Source organism: Hippocampus guttulatus, chromosome 1, assembly GCF_054856545.1.
Source record: "Hippocampus guttulatus isolate MCC_2025c chromosome 1, RoL_Hgut_1.0, whole genome shotgun sequence".
In the NCBI taxonomy this organism is placed as follows: domain Eukaryota; kingdom Metazoa; phylum Chordata; class Actinopteri; order Syngnathiformes; family Syngnathidae; genus Hippocampus; species Hippocampus guttulatus.
In genome coordinates, this window is record NC_141261.1 from 25,985,869 (window position 1) to 26,007,714 (window position 21,846).

Below are 21,846 nucleotides of genomic sequence, written 5' to 3' on the forward strand. Positions count from 1 at the left end.
GTGTGTGTGTGTGTGTGTGAGTGTAAAAAAATATATATATATACACACACACACATACACGCACACACACACACACCTGCTGCCTTGTTCATAAATATTTTTGACGCCACTTCAGATACAATAAAATATATTTTCATACGTTTAAAAAGGTCGGGTCAAACTCTACTTTTTAGTAAATCTATAAAACACAGTAGAACTACACATATGTGATTAATGTCATGAGAGGACATAAAACATGTTTCACTTCGAGTCCGTTCTAATGAGCTTCAGTTGGCGAAGTTTGGAAGCAAATTGTCGAGGGCCGTTTTGAACCGAGCTCGCAATGCGCTCGTGAACGCACCACCACTTCTCCGGATGCGTTTAGGGTCCTTGAGCGTGTTGTATTTTGATTTTGCGTGCGTGAGTGACCAGCTAGAAATATGGGCGGCAAATCCAATTTGGAGCTCAGGTCGGCAAGAACCTTTTTTATTTGTGTCTATGTGTGTTTTTTGAATGGAACTAACCAACTGGCTGCGGAAGACAGTTTAGCTGTGTTTCTCAGTAGCCATAAGCTAACCTGTAAAAAGATGTAGCCTGTCGGTGTACCCCTCTGTACAGAGGTGCAGTCATAACTGCTGTGCACTGGAAGGCTATTATGCGTCTATTACTTGCGATGTAATGATTGGCTCATCCAATTTAAGAATTCGAAAGCCTCGTTGAATGATGAATGTGCTAGCTAGCTAGCTAACTGTTAGCCAATGGGACAACAACACCAAGACAGGTTCCATGGCTTGTCAAATCGACCAACGATAATCGCGTTTATCATCTTGGCTGTTGTCGTGTGTCATTGGCAGATCTTGTGCTTTCATTGCAGGTTGATTTAGTTGATCCCATGATGAACTATGAGGCTCTGGACACTGGGATGGGGGACTACTCTCCTAGCCTTCACGGGACTCTGGATGCAGGGATGGAGCCCACCCTGGATCCCCACATCAACCCCGACCTTCTGCAGGGTGTTGACATTGATGCGGATGGTCTGGCCGTGACAGTCCCCGAATCCGTGCATCTCATGGAGGGCATGTTTTCTGAGCTGCATAGTGTCGTCTCTGAAGTCGCCGTCCCAGTTACAGCCACACATTTTGACGTGCAGGAAGAGATGCTTTGGATGGGAAACCACAGAGTGAGCATGCCATGCACAATTTTAATGGTGTTTCTTCTTTCGAATCCCCATCTCATGTCGTTTCCCCTTAACTTACAGGGTCACGCTACATCATTCTTTGGCTCTACGATGGGCCGCTACTCTTCTTTTCAAGTTCATGCAACCGATGACATTCGACACATTCAGAGTCTGGAGACAGGCGTGCTGTTCCTCTCAAAGTGTAGCCTCAAGTGTTGTACTCGTGGGGGCCTCGTCATGTTTGACTATCCGTATGGAGACCCTTCTTTTTCTGGAGTTTGATTACAGATTGGGTTAGGCAATCACATGTTGGTAACATTTCTGTCATTCTAGGATGGAGGAAGGCGCGGACATGCACAGTCTTCTCATGACTGACAACAATACGTTGCTAATGGGAGGACTACAAAACTATGTAGCTGAAGTTGACCTGAATACAGTTCAAGAAACTCAAAAGGTGAGATTCACATAAAGCATGGTCTCACTTAACTGAACTCATGGTATTGTTGATGTGCTGAAAAGTTCACCGTGGAGGTCCCCGGCGTTGCAATCATGCGCCAAACCAGTCGCTTTTTCTTCTGCGGGCACACTTCAGGCAAGGTAAGTAGGAAATGAAATATCTGATTTCCAATTTCCACTGTTCATGTTGCCCTTAAATTCAAACCAGGTGACGCTCCGTGACCTGCGTTCGTTCAAGACGGAGCACGAGTTTGACGCCTTCTCAGGCAGCCTGTCGGACTTCGATGTGCACGGCAACCTCTTGGCCGCCTGCGGCTTCTCCAGCCGAGGACTGAACGGCTTGGCTTGCGACCGATTCCTCATGGTGTACGACCTCCGCATGATGCGAGCCGTCACGCCGCTTCAAGTACATGTGGACCCGCTCTTCTTGCGCTTCATTCCTACGTACACCTCGCGCTTGGCCATTATCTCACAGACAGGTATAATTGTGGTTGCATGTTGACGACACTGATCCATAGTTGTTTATTTCTTTCTTTTTTTACAGCCACATTTGTCATCATTTACATGCACAGCGGTATGACGGCCACTGACACAAATAAGTGCTTTTTCCAAAGTACGAATAATCCTTTTCCATTGTTAGGGAGCTATTCACACAAGACCCTTGTTAGTCTATTGTGACGTGGTGAGTAGCCTCATCAGCTTCAGCTCATGATAATGGCACGTAAAGCTGACACAGTAGCGGTGACGAGCATCGCCATGACAGCCAGAGAAACCTGTATAGATTTTCCCTACAGTGGATGTATAAAAGGTTGACACAGCCACGAATCTCCCAAACACGTGATGTGGTCAGTCAAAAGTAAGGTTGAACTTTTGGGCATAATTTTCAGATGCTTCGGAGTATAAGGCACAACTTCAATGAATGGCCTATTTTAAAACTATTTTTATATATAGGGCACACCACATAATAAGGCGCATAGAATTGAAGCTACAATAGTGGCTGCGGTTGCGTTATGCATCCACTAGATGGACCTATGCTAAAGGGAGTACAATGCAATACAGCTTTATTTATATAGAGCTGTCACAACCGCTCCAGCTGTCACAAAGCGCTTTCCAGAACGTTTTAAATACTACACCCAAGAAATCACTATTGATCCATATATAAGGCGCACTGTCGGCTTTTGAGATATTTGAATGCTTTAAGGTGCGCCTTATAGTGCAGAAAATACGGTATGTTTTGGCGCAAACACAAAGCCATCACCAAAAGAAGACTAAACCTACAGTGAAGCATGGTTGTGGCAGCATTTTGTTTCGGTGGGAGAAGTTTTTCACAATCTGATGGAATTGGGAAGCCCCAATTCCATCAGATTGTAGTCAAGGTGGAGGGAATTAGGAACACTTCCAAATAACATTCAGCTTCTGCTAGAAAACGAAGAGTGAAAGGGCAGGGAAAGCCTATTCAAGCAGTCAAGCTTCATTTGGGGTTAATCAGAGGCACTTCAAATGGTGGCAGTTGCGTGCGCTGACTCACTTTTAGCATGATTTTGAAGAGGATTGGTTCTGCACACAGCCAAGCTGTACAACGGTGTGCACACTTGTGCGACCACCTGATCTCAGTTGGTTGTTTCTACCCCCCACCACCTCGAAAGTATTTATTTAATGCAATTGTACAGGTTACAGGTCACAGTGATGGTGGAAGAAGTTTTGAACTGATTTATCTGGTTTTTATTTCTAATGTCACAACCGCTTGGCATTTGAAAATGGGTGTGTAGACTTATTATATACACTGTACATGCCAACACCTTTGTGTTAAGCCTGTGGAGCAGCACGTGACCACTTTTCTGAAGACAAGTGTTACTTGAACACTGTTCAACCATTCCGCTTACATGTGCAGTTTGGCGCAAAATGTATGCCGAATGTTTTCCTTGCAGGTCAGTGCCAATTCTGTGAGCCCAGTGGGCTAGCCAACGTGGCGGACATTTTTCACGTGAACACCGTGGGCCAGCTGCTGATGAGTTTTGACGTGTCGTCCAGCAAGCAAGCTTTAGCCTTCGGGGACTCCGGGGGATGCGTGCACCTGTGGTCGGACGCTGCCGACGTGTCATTCAACGACTACTCTCGTGAGACGGAGTTTGCGCTACCGTGCCTTGTGGACACGCTGCCTCAGCTGGATTGGAACCACGACCTGCTGCCTCTGTCGCTCATCCCCATGACACTCACCAGCACAGAGCCACTCTTGTCCGACTGGCCCGCTGCGCTGGCCACACCCAGCCCCAGGTAACGGCTCTCAATAAAGTTGACTGAGTCATTCGGATACTCCTACCCTAGGAATATTTCACAACGTGCCAAATTAGAATGAAATCCACAGCAAACGGGAACTTCTGTTTGAGGGTGTGCAGCTTTTTCTGCATTGGCTAGTGTAAAAAGATGAAGCTGCTTGCAGCCCTTGGGATGAGTCACGCCCAGCCTGGGGAAGTTAACGCTACTCACACTGGTGGGCTTTTCTCTCCAGCCAGAATGGAGATGTACGACGTCGCGACTCACTGCAAAGAAATAGCAACTGTTACTGGGTGGAAGTCCAGTCAGTTCTCTTATCTGCTGTCACAGTCAAGCAGCTGTGAATGTTGTTTGGAGTTACGTCTCACACACACATTTATTCATCAACAGTGCGTAGCCATTGATTTGATCTGCCACTTCCAACCAGCGTCGAAAGACTGTTGCGATATTAGGCGGCAGTGTTTTGAGTGAACTACTCAAGAGATTGGGTTCAGTGCACTGTAGTTTGACAGCGTTAACCAGTCTTTACATCGTCAGGCATTGAGCTTCACTGGAAAGTCAAAACTCCTTTCAAAGGTTGGGGAAGTTTGCTGAGACCCAAAGTTGATTTCAGCAGGCGGAAGTCATGGCACATTTGAACATATTGTCGCTGTCAAACAGACACCTTGTATGCTACGTCCAAATATGGTCCACTTCATAGTTTTCTCACAAATCAACACAATTGGTCTGTTAGTTGTACACTGCATGAACCAATGTTAAGTGTAGAAAGTAGCTTGAGAACAACAAATCTATTACCTGTTGACCTGTATGAGAAGGGTTGTGAAACTCTGCCTCTTCCCTCACTCTGCGCGAGCCGTGCAGCAATATGCAGCCTCAAGATTGAAAGTCTTGATGTTTTTTTTTAAACAATAACTAGTGGAAATAGGTTGGATACATTTGAGTAAGCCTGTTTTCTTTCTACACATTGCTGTAATGCTGTAGTGCAGAAGGAACTGCACAGCCACAAGGCAGCTCTTTTTTTCCCATGCACTAATAAATTAATAATCGAATATCAACTTAAATTAGTGACAACAAGGGAACACAATCTAATTTGGTCCGAGAGAATGATTTTGGCATCGTGTTGCCTTGATTTTAGCACGGAAAGGGAAGCGATAACGATACAAGGTGTGATACCAACTTGAATGATGTAGTGTTTGGTCATTGAAATACATGACATTTGTTTAGTTTTTTCTTGAAAAGTTGTAATTTGGCAGATGTGAGGATTGTACTCGAAGCGCAATAGAATCTGCCCATAAATGCTGCCAAACAATGCTAATAGCATTTGACACCTTTATGCATACAGTGTTCTTTTGATTGATTTATTTTTAACTTTTTCATTATTTTTTTTAATTATTTAATTTTTTTGAAAGAGCTGTCGATACTGTTTGGCAACAAAGAGATGATGACCACCCACAAGAAAGTTTTTCAAAGCAAGAACACAGAAAGCCCTGTGCTGTGTGTCGTGCAACCCAGGGAAAGAACATCCCAGTCATTTGGGTTTCCAGCCTCCCAAAAAGTGACTACTGATGAAGTCATATATCGAAGCTTGTCTTTGGAATTTTCTTTGTCACGTAGACGAGCTCCTCCCGTGGACCCAGAAATCCTGCGCACAATGAAGACCGTTGGATTCATCGGATACGCAGCAAACCCTCGCACTCGTCCCCGCAACCAGGCATGTTGTAAACATGTCTTGTGTGTGTGTGTGTAAACCTGATGTGGATACCAGCCATGTTGACACTTTCATGTCTTTACTTCCCTTCTTCAGGTTCCCTACAAACTGAAAGATGTGGAGCAGGATTATGACAGTTACAACCAAGTTCCCGAGTCACCAATTGGACGTGATGAAGAGCCCCACCTCTACATGGTGCCCAAAAAATATAGAAAGGTTTGAATTGTGTGTGTGAGTGTGTGTGTGTGACGGCATTGCTTCTTACACCTCGTGTGACAATGACGGTGACGCTGTCGTGCCCGAATAGGTGACCATTAAATACTCCAAACTGGGACTGGAGGACTTTGACTTTAAACATTACAACAAAACCTTGTTTGCCGGCCTGGAGCCTCACATCCCCAATGCCTACTGCAACTGCATGATCCAGGTGACAGAGAGATCGATTTCATGAGGCCCGTGTTTTGTTTTGTTTTTGAAATCGTCAACATTTGATTGTTTGTGTTTGCACTTTAGGTATTGTATTTCCTGGAGCCAATTCGCTGCCTGGTACAGAATCATTTGTGTCAGAAGGAGTTTTGTTTGGCCTGCGAGCTGGGCTTCCTCTTCCACATGTTGGATTTGTCACGAGGAGATCCATGTCAGGTCAGTCAAGCCGCATCGTCGAGCTTGGCGACTTCCAACCAGTAAAAGTCTTCAAAAAAAGAACCTTCAAGATGATTATTGTCAAACTAAATGGAAACCAAGGGGGAATTACACGTGGATCTAAAGCAACCACAGAACCACCACCAGCCGAATGCTAACATACAAAGGGAAAAAGGGTTTGCACACGAGCCAAAGATTAGAATTTGTGGTGTTTATAACTCTGATAGCGACGAGTGTATGAACACAAACAGTGCCGCAAACATGGAGACCCTATCACAATATTCCCAGGCGTCTAGTATTTAGCACTCTGCGCTTATTGTACTGCCGCACTAGGAAAGCTGAGAGAGGAGCTGAGCCGCCATATGTGCATTAGCTCATTTAAGGCTGGCAAACTCTGGCCGGCCGGCTCCTTGACAGTATGCTCTTCTTCTGTCCTATCAAGGCAAGTAATTTCCTGCGGGCATTTCGCACCATCCCCGAAGCGTCGGCGCTGGGGCTGATCTTGGCAGACTCCGATGAGCAAACAGGGAAAGCCAGACTCGGGCGCCTCATCCAAAGCTGGAACCGCTTCATTCTCACACAACTGCACCAAGAGACTCAAGAGCAGGAGGGGCCACAGGCCTACAGGGGAGCCAGCAGCAGGTCAGAGGCAACGCATCAGTCCAAATGAGGCCCAAGTTATTAGTGGCCACTTGATGTTGGCATCCTTCCCTTGTGGACGGCTAATCTAAGTAATGCGCTACCTAAAAGCTGCGATGAAGCATTCTCGATGGTGCGGTGCAACACCGACAACATAATGGGAAGGAATGAACCTTTTCTCCCAGCAACATGAAATGCTGCAAGCCCTCCATTATTGTTGTTTGTGTACTACAGAGGTTGAAAATGTACGGTGGCATCTTCCATGTTCCGCTCCGTCTGTCCAGCTTTAAAATCCTATTTGGCCATTGAACACGCTGGTTTACTGTCTCATACAGTGGCATGTGTTGGGGGAGAGTGTCGGCCTTTCTCTTCCTCCGCGTGTTTGTTCATTTTGGAAGATGAGGATGTTGGTTATCCAAATACAGGCGGGAAACGATGAACGGTACCTTCGAAGGTTTTATTTTTCTTTTCTGCAGTTTACGAATCGATTCGGGCTCCTGAGAGTTTCAGATTTTGTCAGGAAGCCCAGAAAAGATGCAGTCATGAGAATATATAGAGACAATATGATAATGAGAGGCAGGGAGTTACACCTCCATGCAAATCCCCGAAACAAAGAAATTAACATGTCATCTGACCCGGTGTGGCTGTAAAAAGTTGGGAGTGGTGAGATGAGACCAGACCACCACTACCCACCATTGTCTTCGGTCTGAGCTTTGATGTGATGGCAGCAACACAGATACTTGAGATAACCGTTCCTCTTTTGATGTTAAACATGTCCTCTGGAGGGGTCCTAAAAACTGTCAATAGAAATGTGAAATTGCAATAGTGAGGGGGAGACCTCAGCTTGATTCTTGACCTAAATAGTTGAGCCTTAATAGATGCTCAAGTGAGGAAGGAAACCCAAACCAGATTGTTGTGTTGACAGCTCTCTGGGCTCGTCTGGCGAGTCTGCCATCGGGAGGCTGTTTGGATGCGAGGTGGAGAACAGCAGCCTGTGTCGCTGCGGGAAAGAGACCGTACGCTCCTCTCTCACCTTGCTCTTCACAATGCACTACCCCGAGCACAACTCTCAAGGTGAGTCCAGCGAGCCCTCCCACTTTCTGGCCAGCGTCACTTACAGTCAAGGCAGAAGGCAGCAGGTCAGGGCATCTGCCAAAGTTGTCATAGCAATTCACTCTTCACACATTTGGTTATGTTACAGCTTCATTCCAAAAGAGAATACATTCAGTTTTCCCCCTCAAAATAGGGCGCAGACCACCCCGTCATGAAAATGTGAAGTGTGTTTTTGAAATGTTTGCAAATTTATTTACAAAGTGTCCAAAAGTATTCACAACCTCGCCACCAATCTCGTACTTGAGCTTGGCCGAGCACATCATGTTTCCACTGAGTGTTTCCTGCATCTTAATTGGACTCCACCTTTGGTCAATTCAGTTGAGAGGACATCATTTCAAAAGTCATAAACACCTGTCAATAGAAGGACCCGCAGGTAACAGTATTTATGTCAGAGCACAAACCAAGTATGAAGTGTCTGAAGACCTCCCAGACAGGGTTGTCTGGAGGCACAAAGCTGGCCAAGGCTACAGAAACATGTTTGCTGCTTTGAAACGTCCACTGGGCACAGGGGCCTCCATCATCCGTCACTGGAAGTTCCCACGCACAGGACACTTCCTAGAGCTGGCTGCCTGTCGTAACGAAGCAGTCAGGGGAGAAAATGACCAACAACTCGACAGTCACTCTGTCTGAGCTCCAGCCGTCCTCTGTGGAGACAGGAGTAGGATGACCATCTCTGCAGCACTTCATCAATCAGGCCTGTATGCTAGCGAGGCCACACGCAAGTCCCCCCCGCCGTAAAAGGCACACCGCCTAGAGTTTGCCAGAAAGCACCTGAGCAACTCTCAGACCCTGAAAACGAAAATTCTCTGGTCTCGTGAGACAAAGATTAAAGACTGTGGTGTGCATGCCAGGCGTCGTGTTTGCAGAAAACCGGGCGCCGCTCATCGCCTGACCATTGCCATCCTGACAGTCAAGCATGTCGCACTGCAGCTAAGGCTGTCGGTACTTATATACTGTATATGTAGTATTTTGCCTCTGTAATATATTTGCAAACATTTATCCCCCAAACTTTGTTCACATTGTCATTATGGGTGGTGTGAAAAAGAATTTCTTCCCAAGACTGTAACATAGCAAAATGTGGAAGCGCTGTAAATACTTTGCAAATGCACGCCACCGTGAAGCCGAAACTTACATGTTGAATGTGGTCCATGCTTTCTCAAATCCTCTTTTTCCATTCAATTGAGTGGAAAGCTCATGAAATAGTTCCTTTGCCCCAAAGAACACCAGCAAAATGTTTTGTTTCAGAACAATAGCAGTCGTTCTCAAAGCTTTTGTCACCAATACTACCGTAATGATCAACAATCAAATGCAGTAGGTGAAAGTGTCCATGACAATAATTCTCGTGCAAATCACTGTAACATTATGCAGTTTGAACACTGCGCCTAAATCTCGGAACACTGCAGCTAAAGGGGAAGTCGACACCAAAACGTTCTTGACAATATGTTGTCTACGCCCCTTCTAGTCCACACACATCATTCTGATGAATATTGCACTTGTGGAATACGAGTGAAGCAGTAAAATCCACCCGTTTGTCCATCTCAGGGGGTGGCCATTTTGCCTCTGGCTGTCAACAAGAAATGACATCACAGTTGCTCAGGGCAGCTAATGACCAATCACAGCTCAAGCTGTTTTCTGAAGCTGGTTACTGATTTTTGTCAAGTTCCACGAGAGTGAGCCAGACATAGTACCACCAGTAGAGTTCCACACTTTGAGAACCACTGCCCGACAGTTTTGCACTTTTTAAAAACATGCTACAATAATAGTATACTGTATAACGACTGAAAAAGTTTGTGCATCGTGACAATTTAGCGGACATTGTGCGGCTCCTTCTGGCGTGCGTGCGCCTTTGCCACTCGGGGACAGTATAATAATAATAATAATAATAATACATTTTAATACGGACAGATTTGATTATGAAACAGAAGTCCTCCTCAGTAAAGCTGCAAGAGTGTTAGAAGTTGTTTTTTTTTTTTTTTTTTTTAGAATATTTTGATTGTCTGAATGTGTTGCTGCTGCTTGTGTTCAAATCAAAGTTGTTATTAGGTTTATAATTACTGTCACATCAATGCTAAGTTTGTTAACCCATCTGACATTTTGCATTGTGTGTTAGCATTATACTAGTGGACTTTTATGATGCAACGTTAACATGGTTTGGTTGAATTACACATGTAATTCTATTTGGTTTACCTTTATTTCTGCTCTAAACTTTGAGCAGAGGTGCTCAATCCAAATCTTGAGGCAAGTGCATGACCGTTTTTTGTTTTGGGAGGAATTGGTCACTTTCTGCTGCTCGTTTGACTTTCCAGAGAAAACGATAAAGGAGTACGACTTTGCCGAGATCCTGAAGAAGAGCATCTGCTTGGAGCAGAATACGCAGGCGTGGTGTGAAAACTGTGAGAAGTATCAGCCCACGGTAAGGGTTCCACCTCGGTCCACGAGGCTGCACATTGATGAGCTCATCCTGCGCTGACACGCTTGGTGCGCGCGTGCGTACCTCCGCAGGTCCAGACACGCAACATTCGGTGTCTCCCTGATGTTTTGGTGATAAACTGTGAGGTGAACAGCGCTAAAGAAGCGGAATTCTGGAAAGTCCAGGCAGAGGTATTTTCATGATCTGGTATGCTCAACAAATGAGGGAACCAAAATTGTTAGGCAGTGATTGGCAACCAGCAGGGCACCTGCTAGGCTGGAGGACCAGGAGTACAAAATGACAGAGATTCCTCCTTGGTTCATGACATCACCGACATGTGACTGACCTTTTTTTCATTTGATGGTTTGATATTCATGGTTTGCCATCCAAATACTAAATGTACTGTAACTGCTTGACTATTGCGTTAGCATGGGTCAGTGCTAGGCTCTGACACCTTCCAACTTGGTAAATTTATAGGAGCGAACTCTTTTGTAAACTGAGGACATGCACTGGTCTGGTCAACAGCACCTGCTAATCAGAGATGGCTTCATGTAGTTTCCAAATGTCATTTTTTTCCTTTCTAGCAAGTTTTTGAGGATTTTTTTTTTTTTTAAAGTTTGACCTACAAAAGCCATATGGATTTCACCACGTATTGTAATTTATAGCAATGATGAAAAACATTGCACCTGTTTCTTCACTCATCCAAATTAGAAAATATATGACATATTACTTTATGGACACCTAACAAAAACAAGGGCAGACTTGGAATCGGCGCAAAAAAAAAAATCTAGAAAAGTTGACTTGCATCTGTAACGACAAAATGTCGTCAAGCGACTCGTGAAATTTTGTGACTGTTTTTTGTGCAATTGTGATCTTGAACTCGGCTCGATTCATTTGTCTAAATGCAAGTATCCTTTTCTTCCCCACTCATGTAAAATGCTGCGAAAGTCCCTTAGAACGTGTGGTCATAGTTTACTGAGGTTTAAAAATAAGTTTGTTTTCTGAGGCTATTTTTAAGCTCCACGTTTTCCTTCGTGTCTGGTGTCAAACGCGTCACAACTCAAGTGTCAACAAATTCTTTGTGTGTTTAATAGCCAGTTTTGTTGTGACTCTCTACACAGTACGCCTTCACTAAAGCCAGGCAAAAAGGGAAATCGGAGCCGGCAGTGCCGAAAGACGCCCCGCGCATGCCCACTGAGTGGTGCCTAGAGTAAGACTCCCTCCCTCCTTACTCCTAGATTCCCATCACCTTTGGTCTGAGCACCGCTTGACCTTTTCCAGTAGCGAGGACGTTTGCGGCATGGAGGCCTTCGGCCGCTTGGAGGACCTGAGGCACCTGTGGATCCCGCTCACGTTGAAGATGGCCATCAACAAGAGCCAGGGGCTGCAGATCAGCAGCTGGCCAGAAGGAGAGGAGGTGAGCCAGAAGGGTGACAAGAAGGGCAGCTTTGTTTCGGCCGCTCACCGTCTTTGCATTGCCCCTAGCTGAGTGTCGGCGAGGAGGCTGACGGCGCGGCCCTCTACGACTTGGTGGTGACCGTGCCTCATGTCCTTGACGCTCGCACGGGGGGAAACTTAGTGGCACACATCAAAGTGGGAGAAACGTATCACCAGAGGAAAGAGGTCAGTCGAGCCGGCCGGGCCAGACAGGACGAGGCTTGATACCTTGCTCCTTCCCTGTTAGTGTAACCGCACCAGCAATGTTTTGTTTCAGGGAGTCACACACCAGCAGTGGTATCTTTTCAACGATTTCCTCATCGAGCCCATTGACAAGGTAAAGAGGTCACTCTATTTGTTGGGTTGACAAGGGCCACGGCGCAGCAACAAACACCTGGATACAATACAAAATAGGGCTGGGTGTTATGGCCTGAAAGTAAAAGCCCAGATTTGTTCTTTATTTGTTTGTTTTTAATACAAAAACAAAACAGCGTGACGACTAGAAAAAAAGTTTTTCTTCCCCTTTTCTATTTTATGTTTCAAAAATAGTTGTCTTTTTCTTAGATTTTTTTTTTCCGCTTAATTCATCCTGAAACCAAAGACATGATTTCAGAGTCCCCCGCTCCTCACACACTCCCCTAGCTTTAACTGTATCAACTTCCATAGAAAGAATAGAATTTCTTAATTCTTTACAGGCAATGTGAAAATTAAAATGGAGTGAACGGCCCTGAAGGCTGGCCGGCTACTGGGTGACGCTGCCTAAGGCTGAACTAGACAATTGCATATTAGGACAATTCGTCGGCAACTGGCAATTTACCCCGCCATTTTTTTTTTTTTAACACAAATACAAAGCGATTGTTGGGGGAAGAAAATGCCCAGGATTGCCCTGGTTGCTGTTGCGATATTGTTGTCCTACAAAAACAGAAACAGGACAGTGAGGATATTTGAGAGGCAGTTGGCAACAATTACCCCTTTCATTGGCTATACTTATGCATTTCACTGACCCAGACTCCCCACACTTCACCTTTAGCCACAGCTACTCTGGATAATTATGATTTTTGTATGAAATTTTGTATATGAATCTCGCTTGGTCCCCAGAAATAATTTTTGCTGTGAAGGCCCATGTGAGCCGTCGTTGCATTTTTGATTGGCTGTTAAACGACGATGATGTGACGCTGTAAACCTGCGATTCCAATTTCACAGCGCAGCAAAATTAGTCGCAGAAGCCTGCACACCGCAACTGTTTAGTGTCATGCATTGCTGTCACCTGGTATGTGGCAGGCCGTAAACACTGTGCTTTTATGTTTCAATAAACACTTGACAATGTTTGTATCAGTTCAACAATACATCTCTGACACCAATTACTACTTAGCTGTTGGTTAGGACTTTGGCAGCATCTCGTGGCATCCCACGGCATTACAGAAAGAGCACAAAACTACTCAAATAAGCATTTTTTTTTTTTCTGTACTCTCTTCAAAGAATAGCCTCAGATAGGTTCCATAGCCCAAAAGTGAATTTGTGAATGGGGCACCATGACTAGGTGGGCTTTGCTCCATGTATATCATCGCTGCTGTCGTGCGGAGTCCTGCCATCTCCGAATTCACCCATTTTCCGGAAGTTGCTGGAGGTACAAGCACAGCTTGGTTCAACTTCTATCTCATCTTGCTGCCATAGCTGTCGTGATCAAAATGGTAGACAGGATAAATTACCAGCCGGAGCCGTCCGAAGCGAAGTTTTGAAACACTTTCACAATATTTTGTTATTTACTCAAGCAGGATCGTTGAGAATAGACACACAGAAATGAACACAAGACACTGAACTTTGCTAGAATATGAGCGTCATTTATTCCGCCACAAAGAATCAGCACAGCAATACAATCACAAGTTGGTTAAATGCAATAAGTACAATCAAACTCTCACCGTAACGCACTGGGAAGGAGGGCCGACATCCCCGGCAGAGCATGCGTTCAACCAGCTGGGCGTCCGTACGCAAATCCGCAGCAGACTCTACCAGAGTTTGACAGTTCATCAATTTGTGTTTTTAACCAATTCACCGTAGACCGAAGTTGCTCAGTTCGACATGAGCTGGAAAGTGCCCGCCGTCCTCTACTACGCCAAGAGGAACTACCACACCAAATACGACCTTCGCAGTGAGTTTCCCTTGTGTGTCATGCACACACTCACGCATACGTGAGAAAGTCTTGATGTGGCACCTCCTGCTTTGCGGTTTGTGTCTTCAGTTCAAAAGCCCATTGATGCCAGCGTTCTGCTGACGGAGGCCTCGCTGGCTCGCAAACAGAGGAAGAGTCACGCCACTTTCATCCCGCTCATGGTCAGCGAGATGCCGCAGGCAGGCGATCTGGTGGGGCTGGATGCAGAGTTTGTTACACTCAACCAGGTAGGCGGCTCTCGCTATCCCGCCTTTCTCAAGGTAACGCCGCCGTCGATCGCAATGACGTGTGCGCACACAGGAAGAGGCGGAGCTGCGCAGTGACGGCACCAAGTCGACCATCAAGCCCAGTCAGATGTCCGTGGCCAGGATCACCTGCGTGCGGGGTCAGGGGCCCAACGAGGGTGTGCCCTTCATCGACGACTACATCTCCACGCAGGAGCAGGTCTGTTGCCAGTTGTGCGCCAGGGCCATGTTGGATTTTGAAAAGGAATCCAGGAGTTATGTCATTAAGACTATAGATGAGGCCAAAGACAGGAAGTGCATTTCTATTATAGACTTTTGTTGTTGTTGTTGTTTTGACAAAAAGTACTGTTCTCATACTGCTTTGCCAAGTCTGCTTCACGCACATCTCACCCCTGATTTTCTATGATTTCAAACTTTGATTGAATGGACATCATCCACCTTGTCTTCACTTCCTTCCTTTGGATCATTTTTTTTTCCTTTTTGGTTTTAGCAACATACGTGCACGAAAAAATGGAAAATGCAAGCACATAAACACAAGAGACTGATCAATACACTTTTTTTTCCCCAAGGACAATGCTGACTGCAATATTCAGCCCAATAAAATTCCAAAAAGCGATTAATCACATGATCAATTAAAAAAAAAAAGACCCAAATTTATTTGTTGGGTCAATTAATGCTTACAAAAATAAAGATAGGAGTTACAGGAAAAACATTTGACTGTTTTAATACTTTGTCCTGTAGCATTTTAAATCGGACAACAATCGGGGGGAAAACCATCTCCATTGTATCTCTGGATTGTGTTGCAATGTGATCATGTGCGGCTCCCCCTCCCCCGCTCTCAAAAGAGAAAAAAAAAGAAAAGGAAAAAAACCAAGACTATTTTTCTACTCACTTCAGAAGAGCTATCTTCGGCTGATGAATCAGCTCAACCCAGCCTTTATCGCTGTAGGTTCACTGCTAGGTAACCATGTGAACTTGTAGTGGTTGAATGTTGTGAAATTGCCTCCTGCCATCGACTGGCAGTGTGTTTTGAATTTCACAGGACAAGTTAAGTTTTTGCTCACAACAAAAATTGACTGAGCAACATCAAGTTAGAATGTCTTGCAATGAGGAATGAGCTCAGGACAAGTCAACACTTTATTCTTTGACACCCACATCACTCACCAAGTCAGGCCCTGCCTTTTCAAGCCATACATACTCAAAATCACAGATACTACAGTCGAAAGTTAGGATGGTGACCCCAAGTGGACATGGATAATAACTGCACCTGCGCTCTTGTATTTAAAAATGCCACGTGGATTTGTATGCCATCACGCGAGGTGATGGGATCATTGGTGGAAGATTCATCCCCACACTGCTGAACGTTTGAATGTCATACAGGTGGTGGATTACTTGACTCAGTATTCCGGCATCAAACCGGGTGACCTGGATGCCAAGATCTCGTCCAAGCACTTGACGACTCTGAAGTCCACCTACCTCAAGCTGCGCTTCCTTATCGACACAGGAGTCCGCTTTGTCGGTCACGGCTTGCAGAAGGACTTCCGAGTGATCAACTTATTGGTATACCTTCTGCACTGTCCGCATTTCCACATCCAGTTGAATGTGATTTAAGAGTTGGCTCATCGGGTATAATGATACTTCTTTCCAGGTGCTCAAAGACCAAGTCATTGATACCGTCTACCTTTTCCATTTGCCTCGGAAGAGGATGATCTCGCTGCGCTTTCTCGCCTGGTACTTTCTCGGTAAGTCTGCCAAGGGGAAAATGACCAAATGGGATTCTCACACACTCATCTTGTAAGTGGGTCTAGAGCCAAGAAGTAGGATTGCATAGTTCTGAACCTACTCGTGCTTTTTGCGTCTTTTGTTCTCGTTACCTTCGGCATAGTACTGCATTGTGTTCAACGCAGTTCTTCTAACTGCTTAGACAGCTCATCTGGATCAAGTTAAACATTCCTTTGCAAACACTTGCATGTACAGTCCTGCTGCTCCTTGTTGAAGGAATTACAATCTTCATTTATTGAATAGTTTCCCCCCCACTGTAGATCACCAAATTTATGTGGGAAAGGAGAACCACAGTTACGGATGCATTTCTCAGATAGCTACTGAACGGCGGGAGACCGGTAAAACACATGAACACGATGAGTACAAGCATGCAGGAGCTGCTGCCGACTATAGACTCGAGGATGTTGCATGTTGCTCCACGAGAGCCCGCCTCTTGAACAGTGTTTCCGCGGCTCATTAAAAAGCAGAACAAGTCATGAAGTGGGTTCTGAGAAAATTAAGGCCATAGAAGGCTTTCAAAAGCAAAAAGCACCATGTCCAGAGCCATTAGGAACTGAAATACAATTGGTGGAAAAACATGGCTATTCTCATATTATTTTGATTAATCATTTAATAGCGGCTTGAAAGAAGCGGTTTCGCGAAGCTGTTTCTGCGGCAAAGTGAATATTTCGCGCCTCAATATTAACAAATTGGAAAGGCGTACATTTGTGTTCAGACCAATTTTTGTGGTCGGCAACAGAGTTGGTCGACTTTTTTCCCCGGCCCTGAACTGAAATGATGAAAAAGAGTTCAATGCTATTATCTCCACAATTGAGTCGCACTTGCACATTGTCATTTTTCTCATATCGCTGACATCGGGCCAAAACCTTTCTCACAACATGCATGCACCATTTCCGCATTTGGGCTACGGAGGCGGGCTATCTTCCAGTCGCTATTGTAACGCATTGTGATGGTATCAAACTCAATAAAATAACACTCGCAAGCTGCTGAAATGACGTTGATACCATAAACGGTGTTTCACGTTATAATTGGCTCCAGTTGCACCGTGTCCGATTTCATGAGCCATTTGTTCTATCACAGTACATGCACGTCGGTGTGAACGTTGACTTGCGCGTCTTATTTTGACACAAGCGTCATGGTAGCTTGGAATAAACGGAAGCCGGAAGCTCATACACCTCCATATTTTTCACTGGGAATACGTCATGAGCTGATTGGTAAAGTTCACATTTTTGCCACCAATGTATACTATTGTGTGGGCAGTCATTTTTTTCCTAATGATTGACCAGTGTAAAGTGTTGCAAATGTTATTTTGCTCTTTACCGTTGCAATGTTAATGGTTGAACCAACGTGACATTTTTGGGCTCTCATGAAAAGTGCTGATTTTGGAGGTACCGTTCGCATGACGCCGGCGAAATTTCTACATGGCAGTCAAACTGGTGTGGAAACACCAAGATCGAGGTTTCCCCTTTTTTCATTTGTCTTCCTGTTACTCTCCACTTTGCTGCTCAATTTCCCCACTAATGAAGGCTTAAATCAAATCGAAATGTCCTTCCCTCCTGCTATCAGACCTGAGCATCCAGGGGGAAACCCACGACAGCATCGAGGACGCGCGCACGGCCCTGCAGCTCTACAGGAAGTATTTAGAAGTGAGTCGTGGAGGCGGCCCCGACCAAGTCAGGAAGGTCCTGAAGGGACTTTATGAAAAAGGCCGCCAGATGGACTGGAAAGTCCCAGATGTGGACGCGGGAGATGGTGGAGGTAGCCCAAAAAGTACGAAATGATGTGGAAGGAAGTGTGCGCCAACTGCAGCGGGGGTGGAACCTCTGCAAAGGACTCATGCGACTCTTCTTCCTCCGGCAGGTGCTGCACTGTTTCCTCCCGTCGTCGGCCTGTGACTCAACAACGGCAATGTCGTCACCATTTCTTATCTTCCTTTTGAAGAGCCAATCGGTCTTTCATCAGCGCTTGTCACCATCAACACTTTTTACTTTGGAAATGATTCTTTGAACAGGAAGTGAGGTTACTGTTTTTAGAAAACCCCAAGTTGTTTGTTTTCTTTGCTCTGAAAACTTTTTGGTGCATGTAAATAAAGAAATGGAACGTGAGCACCAGGAACTCTATTCTCAAATGTGTTTGTGAAAGATGAACATCACTCAAGCTTCCAAAAAGCGCCACGACGTGAATTAGTGCCGTGGTTCTCACTCTGGGCGCCGCAAACTAAGAATATGTGTTGAATCATTTTCAAAAGGTCCGTGCAACTCTGGATGTTTGTCAAGGGTCTCAAAGTCAATTTATGCGGGACCGCTGGAGATCGAGTCTGTGCCGCATTGAGTACTCCACAAAAAGTACAACTAACCCAACCATCGATCCTCAGTGAACGCTTCTTTAGAAGGTGAACAAGATTGGCGGGCCGGTCTTCTCTCATCTCACTGCTACTTCGCGTCCTCCTCAGCATGTCTACTTCAGTCACGACGTTGGTTTTCTTGAGCACCACAATTTTCTCTGTGCATTCAAGACATGCCGGGTTGCCACCGTGGTCAACAACAAAACCTTCCGTCTCCTGTTTTTCTTCAAATTGGCTGTTTTCTTTGGCAAGGTTTCCCATCACGGCAGCTTTTGAAAAAGAAATGACTGGGACTCTGACAGGATATCTTTTTCTTCCACTTGGTGTCACGTAAGGATTTGTTTCCACGAAAGCTGTTATGAGCCTGAGCTATGGTCGCTGATAAGTGATTTAAACCATGCGCACTTGAAATGCCTGAGGCAACGACATGGCAAAAAAAAAAAAAGCGCAGGGGGTGAACTGATGTCAACTAGTTCTCTGCAAAATATTCTGCGGGCTGCAAATGGCCCCTGGGCTGCAAGTTTCAGCCCCCTGATATATATGGAACCAATAAATAAAAATCCAATTATTTCTTACCTATCTTAACTTTTGGGCAATTAATAACTATCATACAATTGTGATGTGTCATCAATAATCCCTTTGTTAAGATAAAATAAGATATCCTTTATTTGTCCCACACTGGGGAAATTTACAGCCTCCAGCAGCAAGAATGTGGGTAGAAAGAAGAAAGAAGAAAAAACAAACAAACACCGTTCAATTAAGTGCAATATAAATACAAAATGGATAAATCGCAGTGCTATTTACAATTGTTTTTCACATCATTTAATTATTATTGTTATTATTTTTTATTCAGCAGCCTGACAGCAGTCAGTAGGAACGAGCGTCGGTATCTCTCCTTCTTGCAGCGCGGGTGTAACAGTCTGGCTGAAGGAGCTACCTAGTGCTGTCAGGGCGGGCTGGAGGGGGTGGGAGGGACTGTCCATCATAGCTTTTAGCTTAGTTAGCATCCTTCTGTTGCCCACCTCCTCCAGAGTGTCGAGGGAGCAGCCCAGGACAGAACTGGCCTTCCTGACCAGTCGCTCCAGTCTCTTTCTGTCCCGGTCTGAGATGCTGCCTGACCAGCGGACAATGCCATAATGGATGGCCGAGGCCACCACCGAGTTATAGAAAGTCTTAAGGAGCGACCCCTGAACCCCAAAAGACCTCAGTTTCCTGAGTAGGAAGAGTCGGCTCTGTCCTTTCCTAATCAGGGTGTCCGTGTTTGTAGACCAGTCCAGTTTGTTGTGAATACAGTGTATTATTTCAGGACTAAAAGAAACATTTCAAGAACAAAGGCCTCCGAAGTTCTCTTTCAGCCAATCTCGGGACAGGTTTGAGGTGTGAGAACTTGATCCGTCTTGCTGGAACCAGAACTTGCTCATGAGCGACGGGTAGATGGTCTGGAGCTCATTCTTGAAGGTTTTGAGGACCTCCACATACCGCTCCTTGGTGACTGTCACCAAGATGCGCCAGATTCTTCGATGAAGATTGGTCCAATGATGCCTCTGGCCGAGATTTCTCACACCTCAAACCTGTCCCGAGATTGGCTGAAAGAGAACTTCGGAGGCCGAGTGATCAGTCTCAAGACTGATTTTGAGTGGGCACCCCATAGCCCGGACCTAAGCCCCCCAGATTTTTTTCTTTGGGGCTATTTTAAGGACAGAGTCTACGCAGGGAAACCCAGGACCATCACGGAACTCAAGAAAGCCATCAGGGAGGAGATGAGAGCCATTACCAATTCAGTCTGTAAGAACGTCATGGACAACTTCGTGCTGCGCCTCAAGAAATGCACGGAGCTAAATGGAGGCCATCTAGAACAAATGCTGTAGAACAGAGAAAAAAAGGCCAAAGACCCTAGTGTTTTGATTTGATGTTTTGAATATAATAAACTAGTTATGGCCAAAGTTTCATTTCATTCGGACAAAACACTAAGATACGGGGCCTAATTAGAGTTGGGGCCCGTTTTTTGGGGGGTCACCCTGATATATATGGATATATTTGGATATATATATGTAAAATGCAGTATATATATAGTTACTGTATTTTAAATTATAAAGGCATCTTTTCCACAGAGATAAGACAATTGTAACAGTTGAACAGAATGAAAGTGTATGCTGTATTTGACATTCGCTTATTAAAATGACTTTCTCCCCTCATTAAACTTTGATTTCAACAAAAAATGTGATTTTACTGGCGTAAGGTGACACCAAAATACTTGTTCTTATAAAAATTACTTTATATTACTTATCTTCTTTTCTTGGAGGGGGGGGGGGTTATGATAGCAGTACCATATCATCACAGGACACATTTCCTCCCCTCAAAAATGTTTTGAATTCCAAAGGGAGTTAGGGGTACCCATAGTTGTGACTTAAAATTGAGCTTTCAAGTTCTGGAAAAGGGGTTTGTTGTTTTAAAAACACTGACGCCCTCTGCTGGCTGAATTTGTTTGTCCTTTTAAACGAAATGTCAGTACTGTACAGGATTCAACACGGTAACTGCAATATTTCCCAACATTTATTGAGCCAAGGCAGAAATTATACTTGAGAAAAATGTCAGTAATACAGTCAGGTCCATAACCTTTGGGATATTGACGCAACTATCTTGTCTTTGGTTCTTAACACCACTAGTGTCAAATTTGGGTGGAGAAAGTCAAAGACCAGCCACACTTTGGCTTTGGCCCCAGGTGCTTCGACTCGACCGGGGCTTCATAGGAAAGCACAATCTGCGAACCTACTGTATATGTGAACTTTCTTTCACCTTTGTTGGATTACATCATCAGGTCAAGGAAAGATGAAAATATGCCACCGTTCCATCATAGTAAAAGACAGTCCTGTTTCAAATGAATTCGGGCCTCTGAGCAAAGTCCAATCTTCTAAACTTAATGCCACCTTTCCTTCATCTTTGTTGGATGATGTCATCAGGTCAAGGAGAGATGAAAAGGTGTTTCTGTTCCAACACAGGACAGCGCTGTTTCAAATGTTTTTCTTTCCCTCTAGTTTATTGAGCATGTCAAATTATCACTTAAACAACCAGACAAAAGTTATTAATACATACAGAGTATGAGAGTAACAGAGAGAGTACGAATGGAAAGAAGAGCCAGTGAGATTTTCAACAAAATCTCAACAAATAAAGAACATAAAGCAACAGTCTTAACTGCTTTTTTCTTTATGGAATCTAAAATAGTATTCGTGTGCTATTTGATTTCTGCCTCAACATTTTAGAAAATAGGTTTTGAGTGACGCTTTTTGGATTTGTAGAAATTGAATTAGTGAAAACAAAATCTTTGTAAATCACAATACAGTACACACTTGTCAATCTTCAATACAATCAACATCACAATTGTAACTTTTTCTTGTCCGTTTGGCCAACTTTACTTTCCCAGTTCAGTTGGAGTTGACGTGAAGCATTTAGCATCGAACAGACAGTCACTT

General features: G+C 44.7%; 1 protein-coding gene across 1 annotated transcript; it reads left to right on the top strand.

Annotated features, from left to right (window-relative positions):
- Positions 1–345: 345 nt before the first annotated feature.
- pan2 (poly(A) specific ribonuclease subunit PAN2) lies at positions 346–18,147 on the top strand. The gene is made up of 26 exons (XM_086122682.1): positions 346–448; positions 854–1,159; positions 1,238–1,407; positions 1,490–1,610; positions 1,676–1,753; positions 1,821–2,091; positions 3,541–3,886; positions 5,501–5,597; positions 5,691–5,810; positions 5,902–6,021; positions 6,108–6,236; positions 6,679–6,878; positions 7,801–7,949; positions 10,295–10,401; positions 10,491–10,589; positions 11,520–11,608; positions 11,680–11,815; positions 11,884–12,021; positions 12,113–12,172; positions 13,894–13,984; positions 14,075–14,232; positions 14,306–14,449; positions 15,631–15,810; positions 15,899–15,992; positions 17,599–17,802; positions 17,893–18,147. The coding sequence occupies exons 2-26, from the start codon at positions 872–874 to the stop codon at positions 17,925–17,927; spliced, it is 3,624 nt and encodes a 1,207-aa protein (XP_085978808.1). The 5' UTR covers positions 346–448; positions 854–871; the 3' UTR covers positions 17,928–18,147.
- Positions 18,148–21,846: the final 3,699 nt, after the last annotated feature.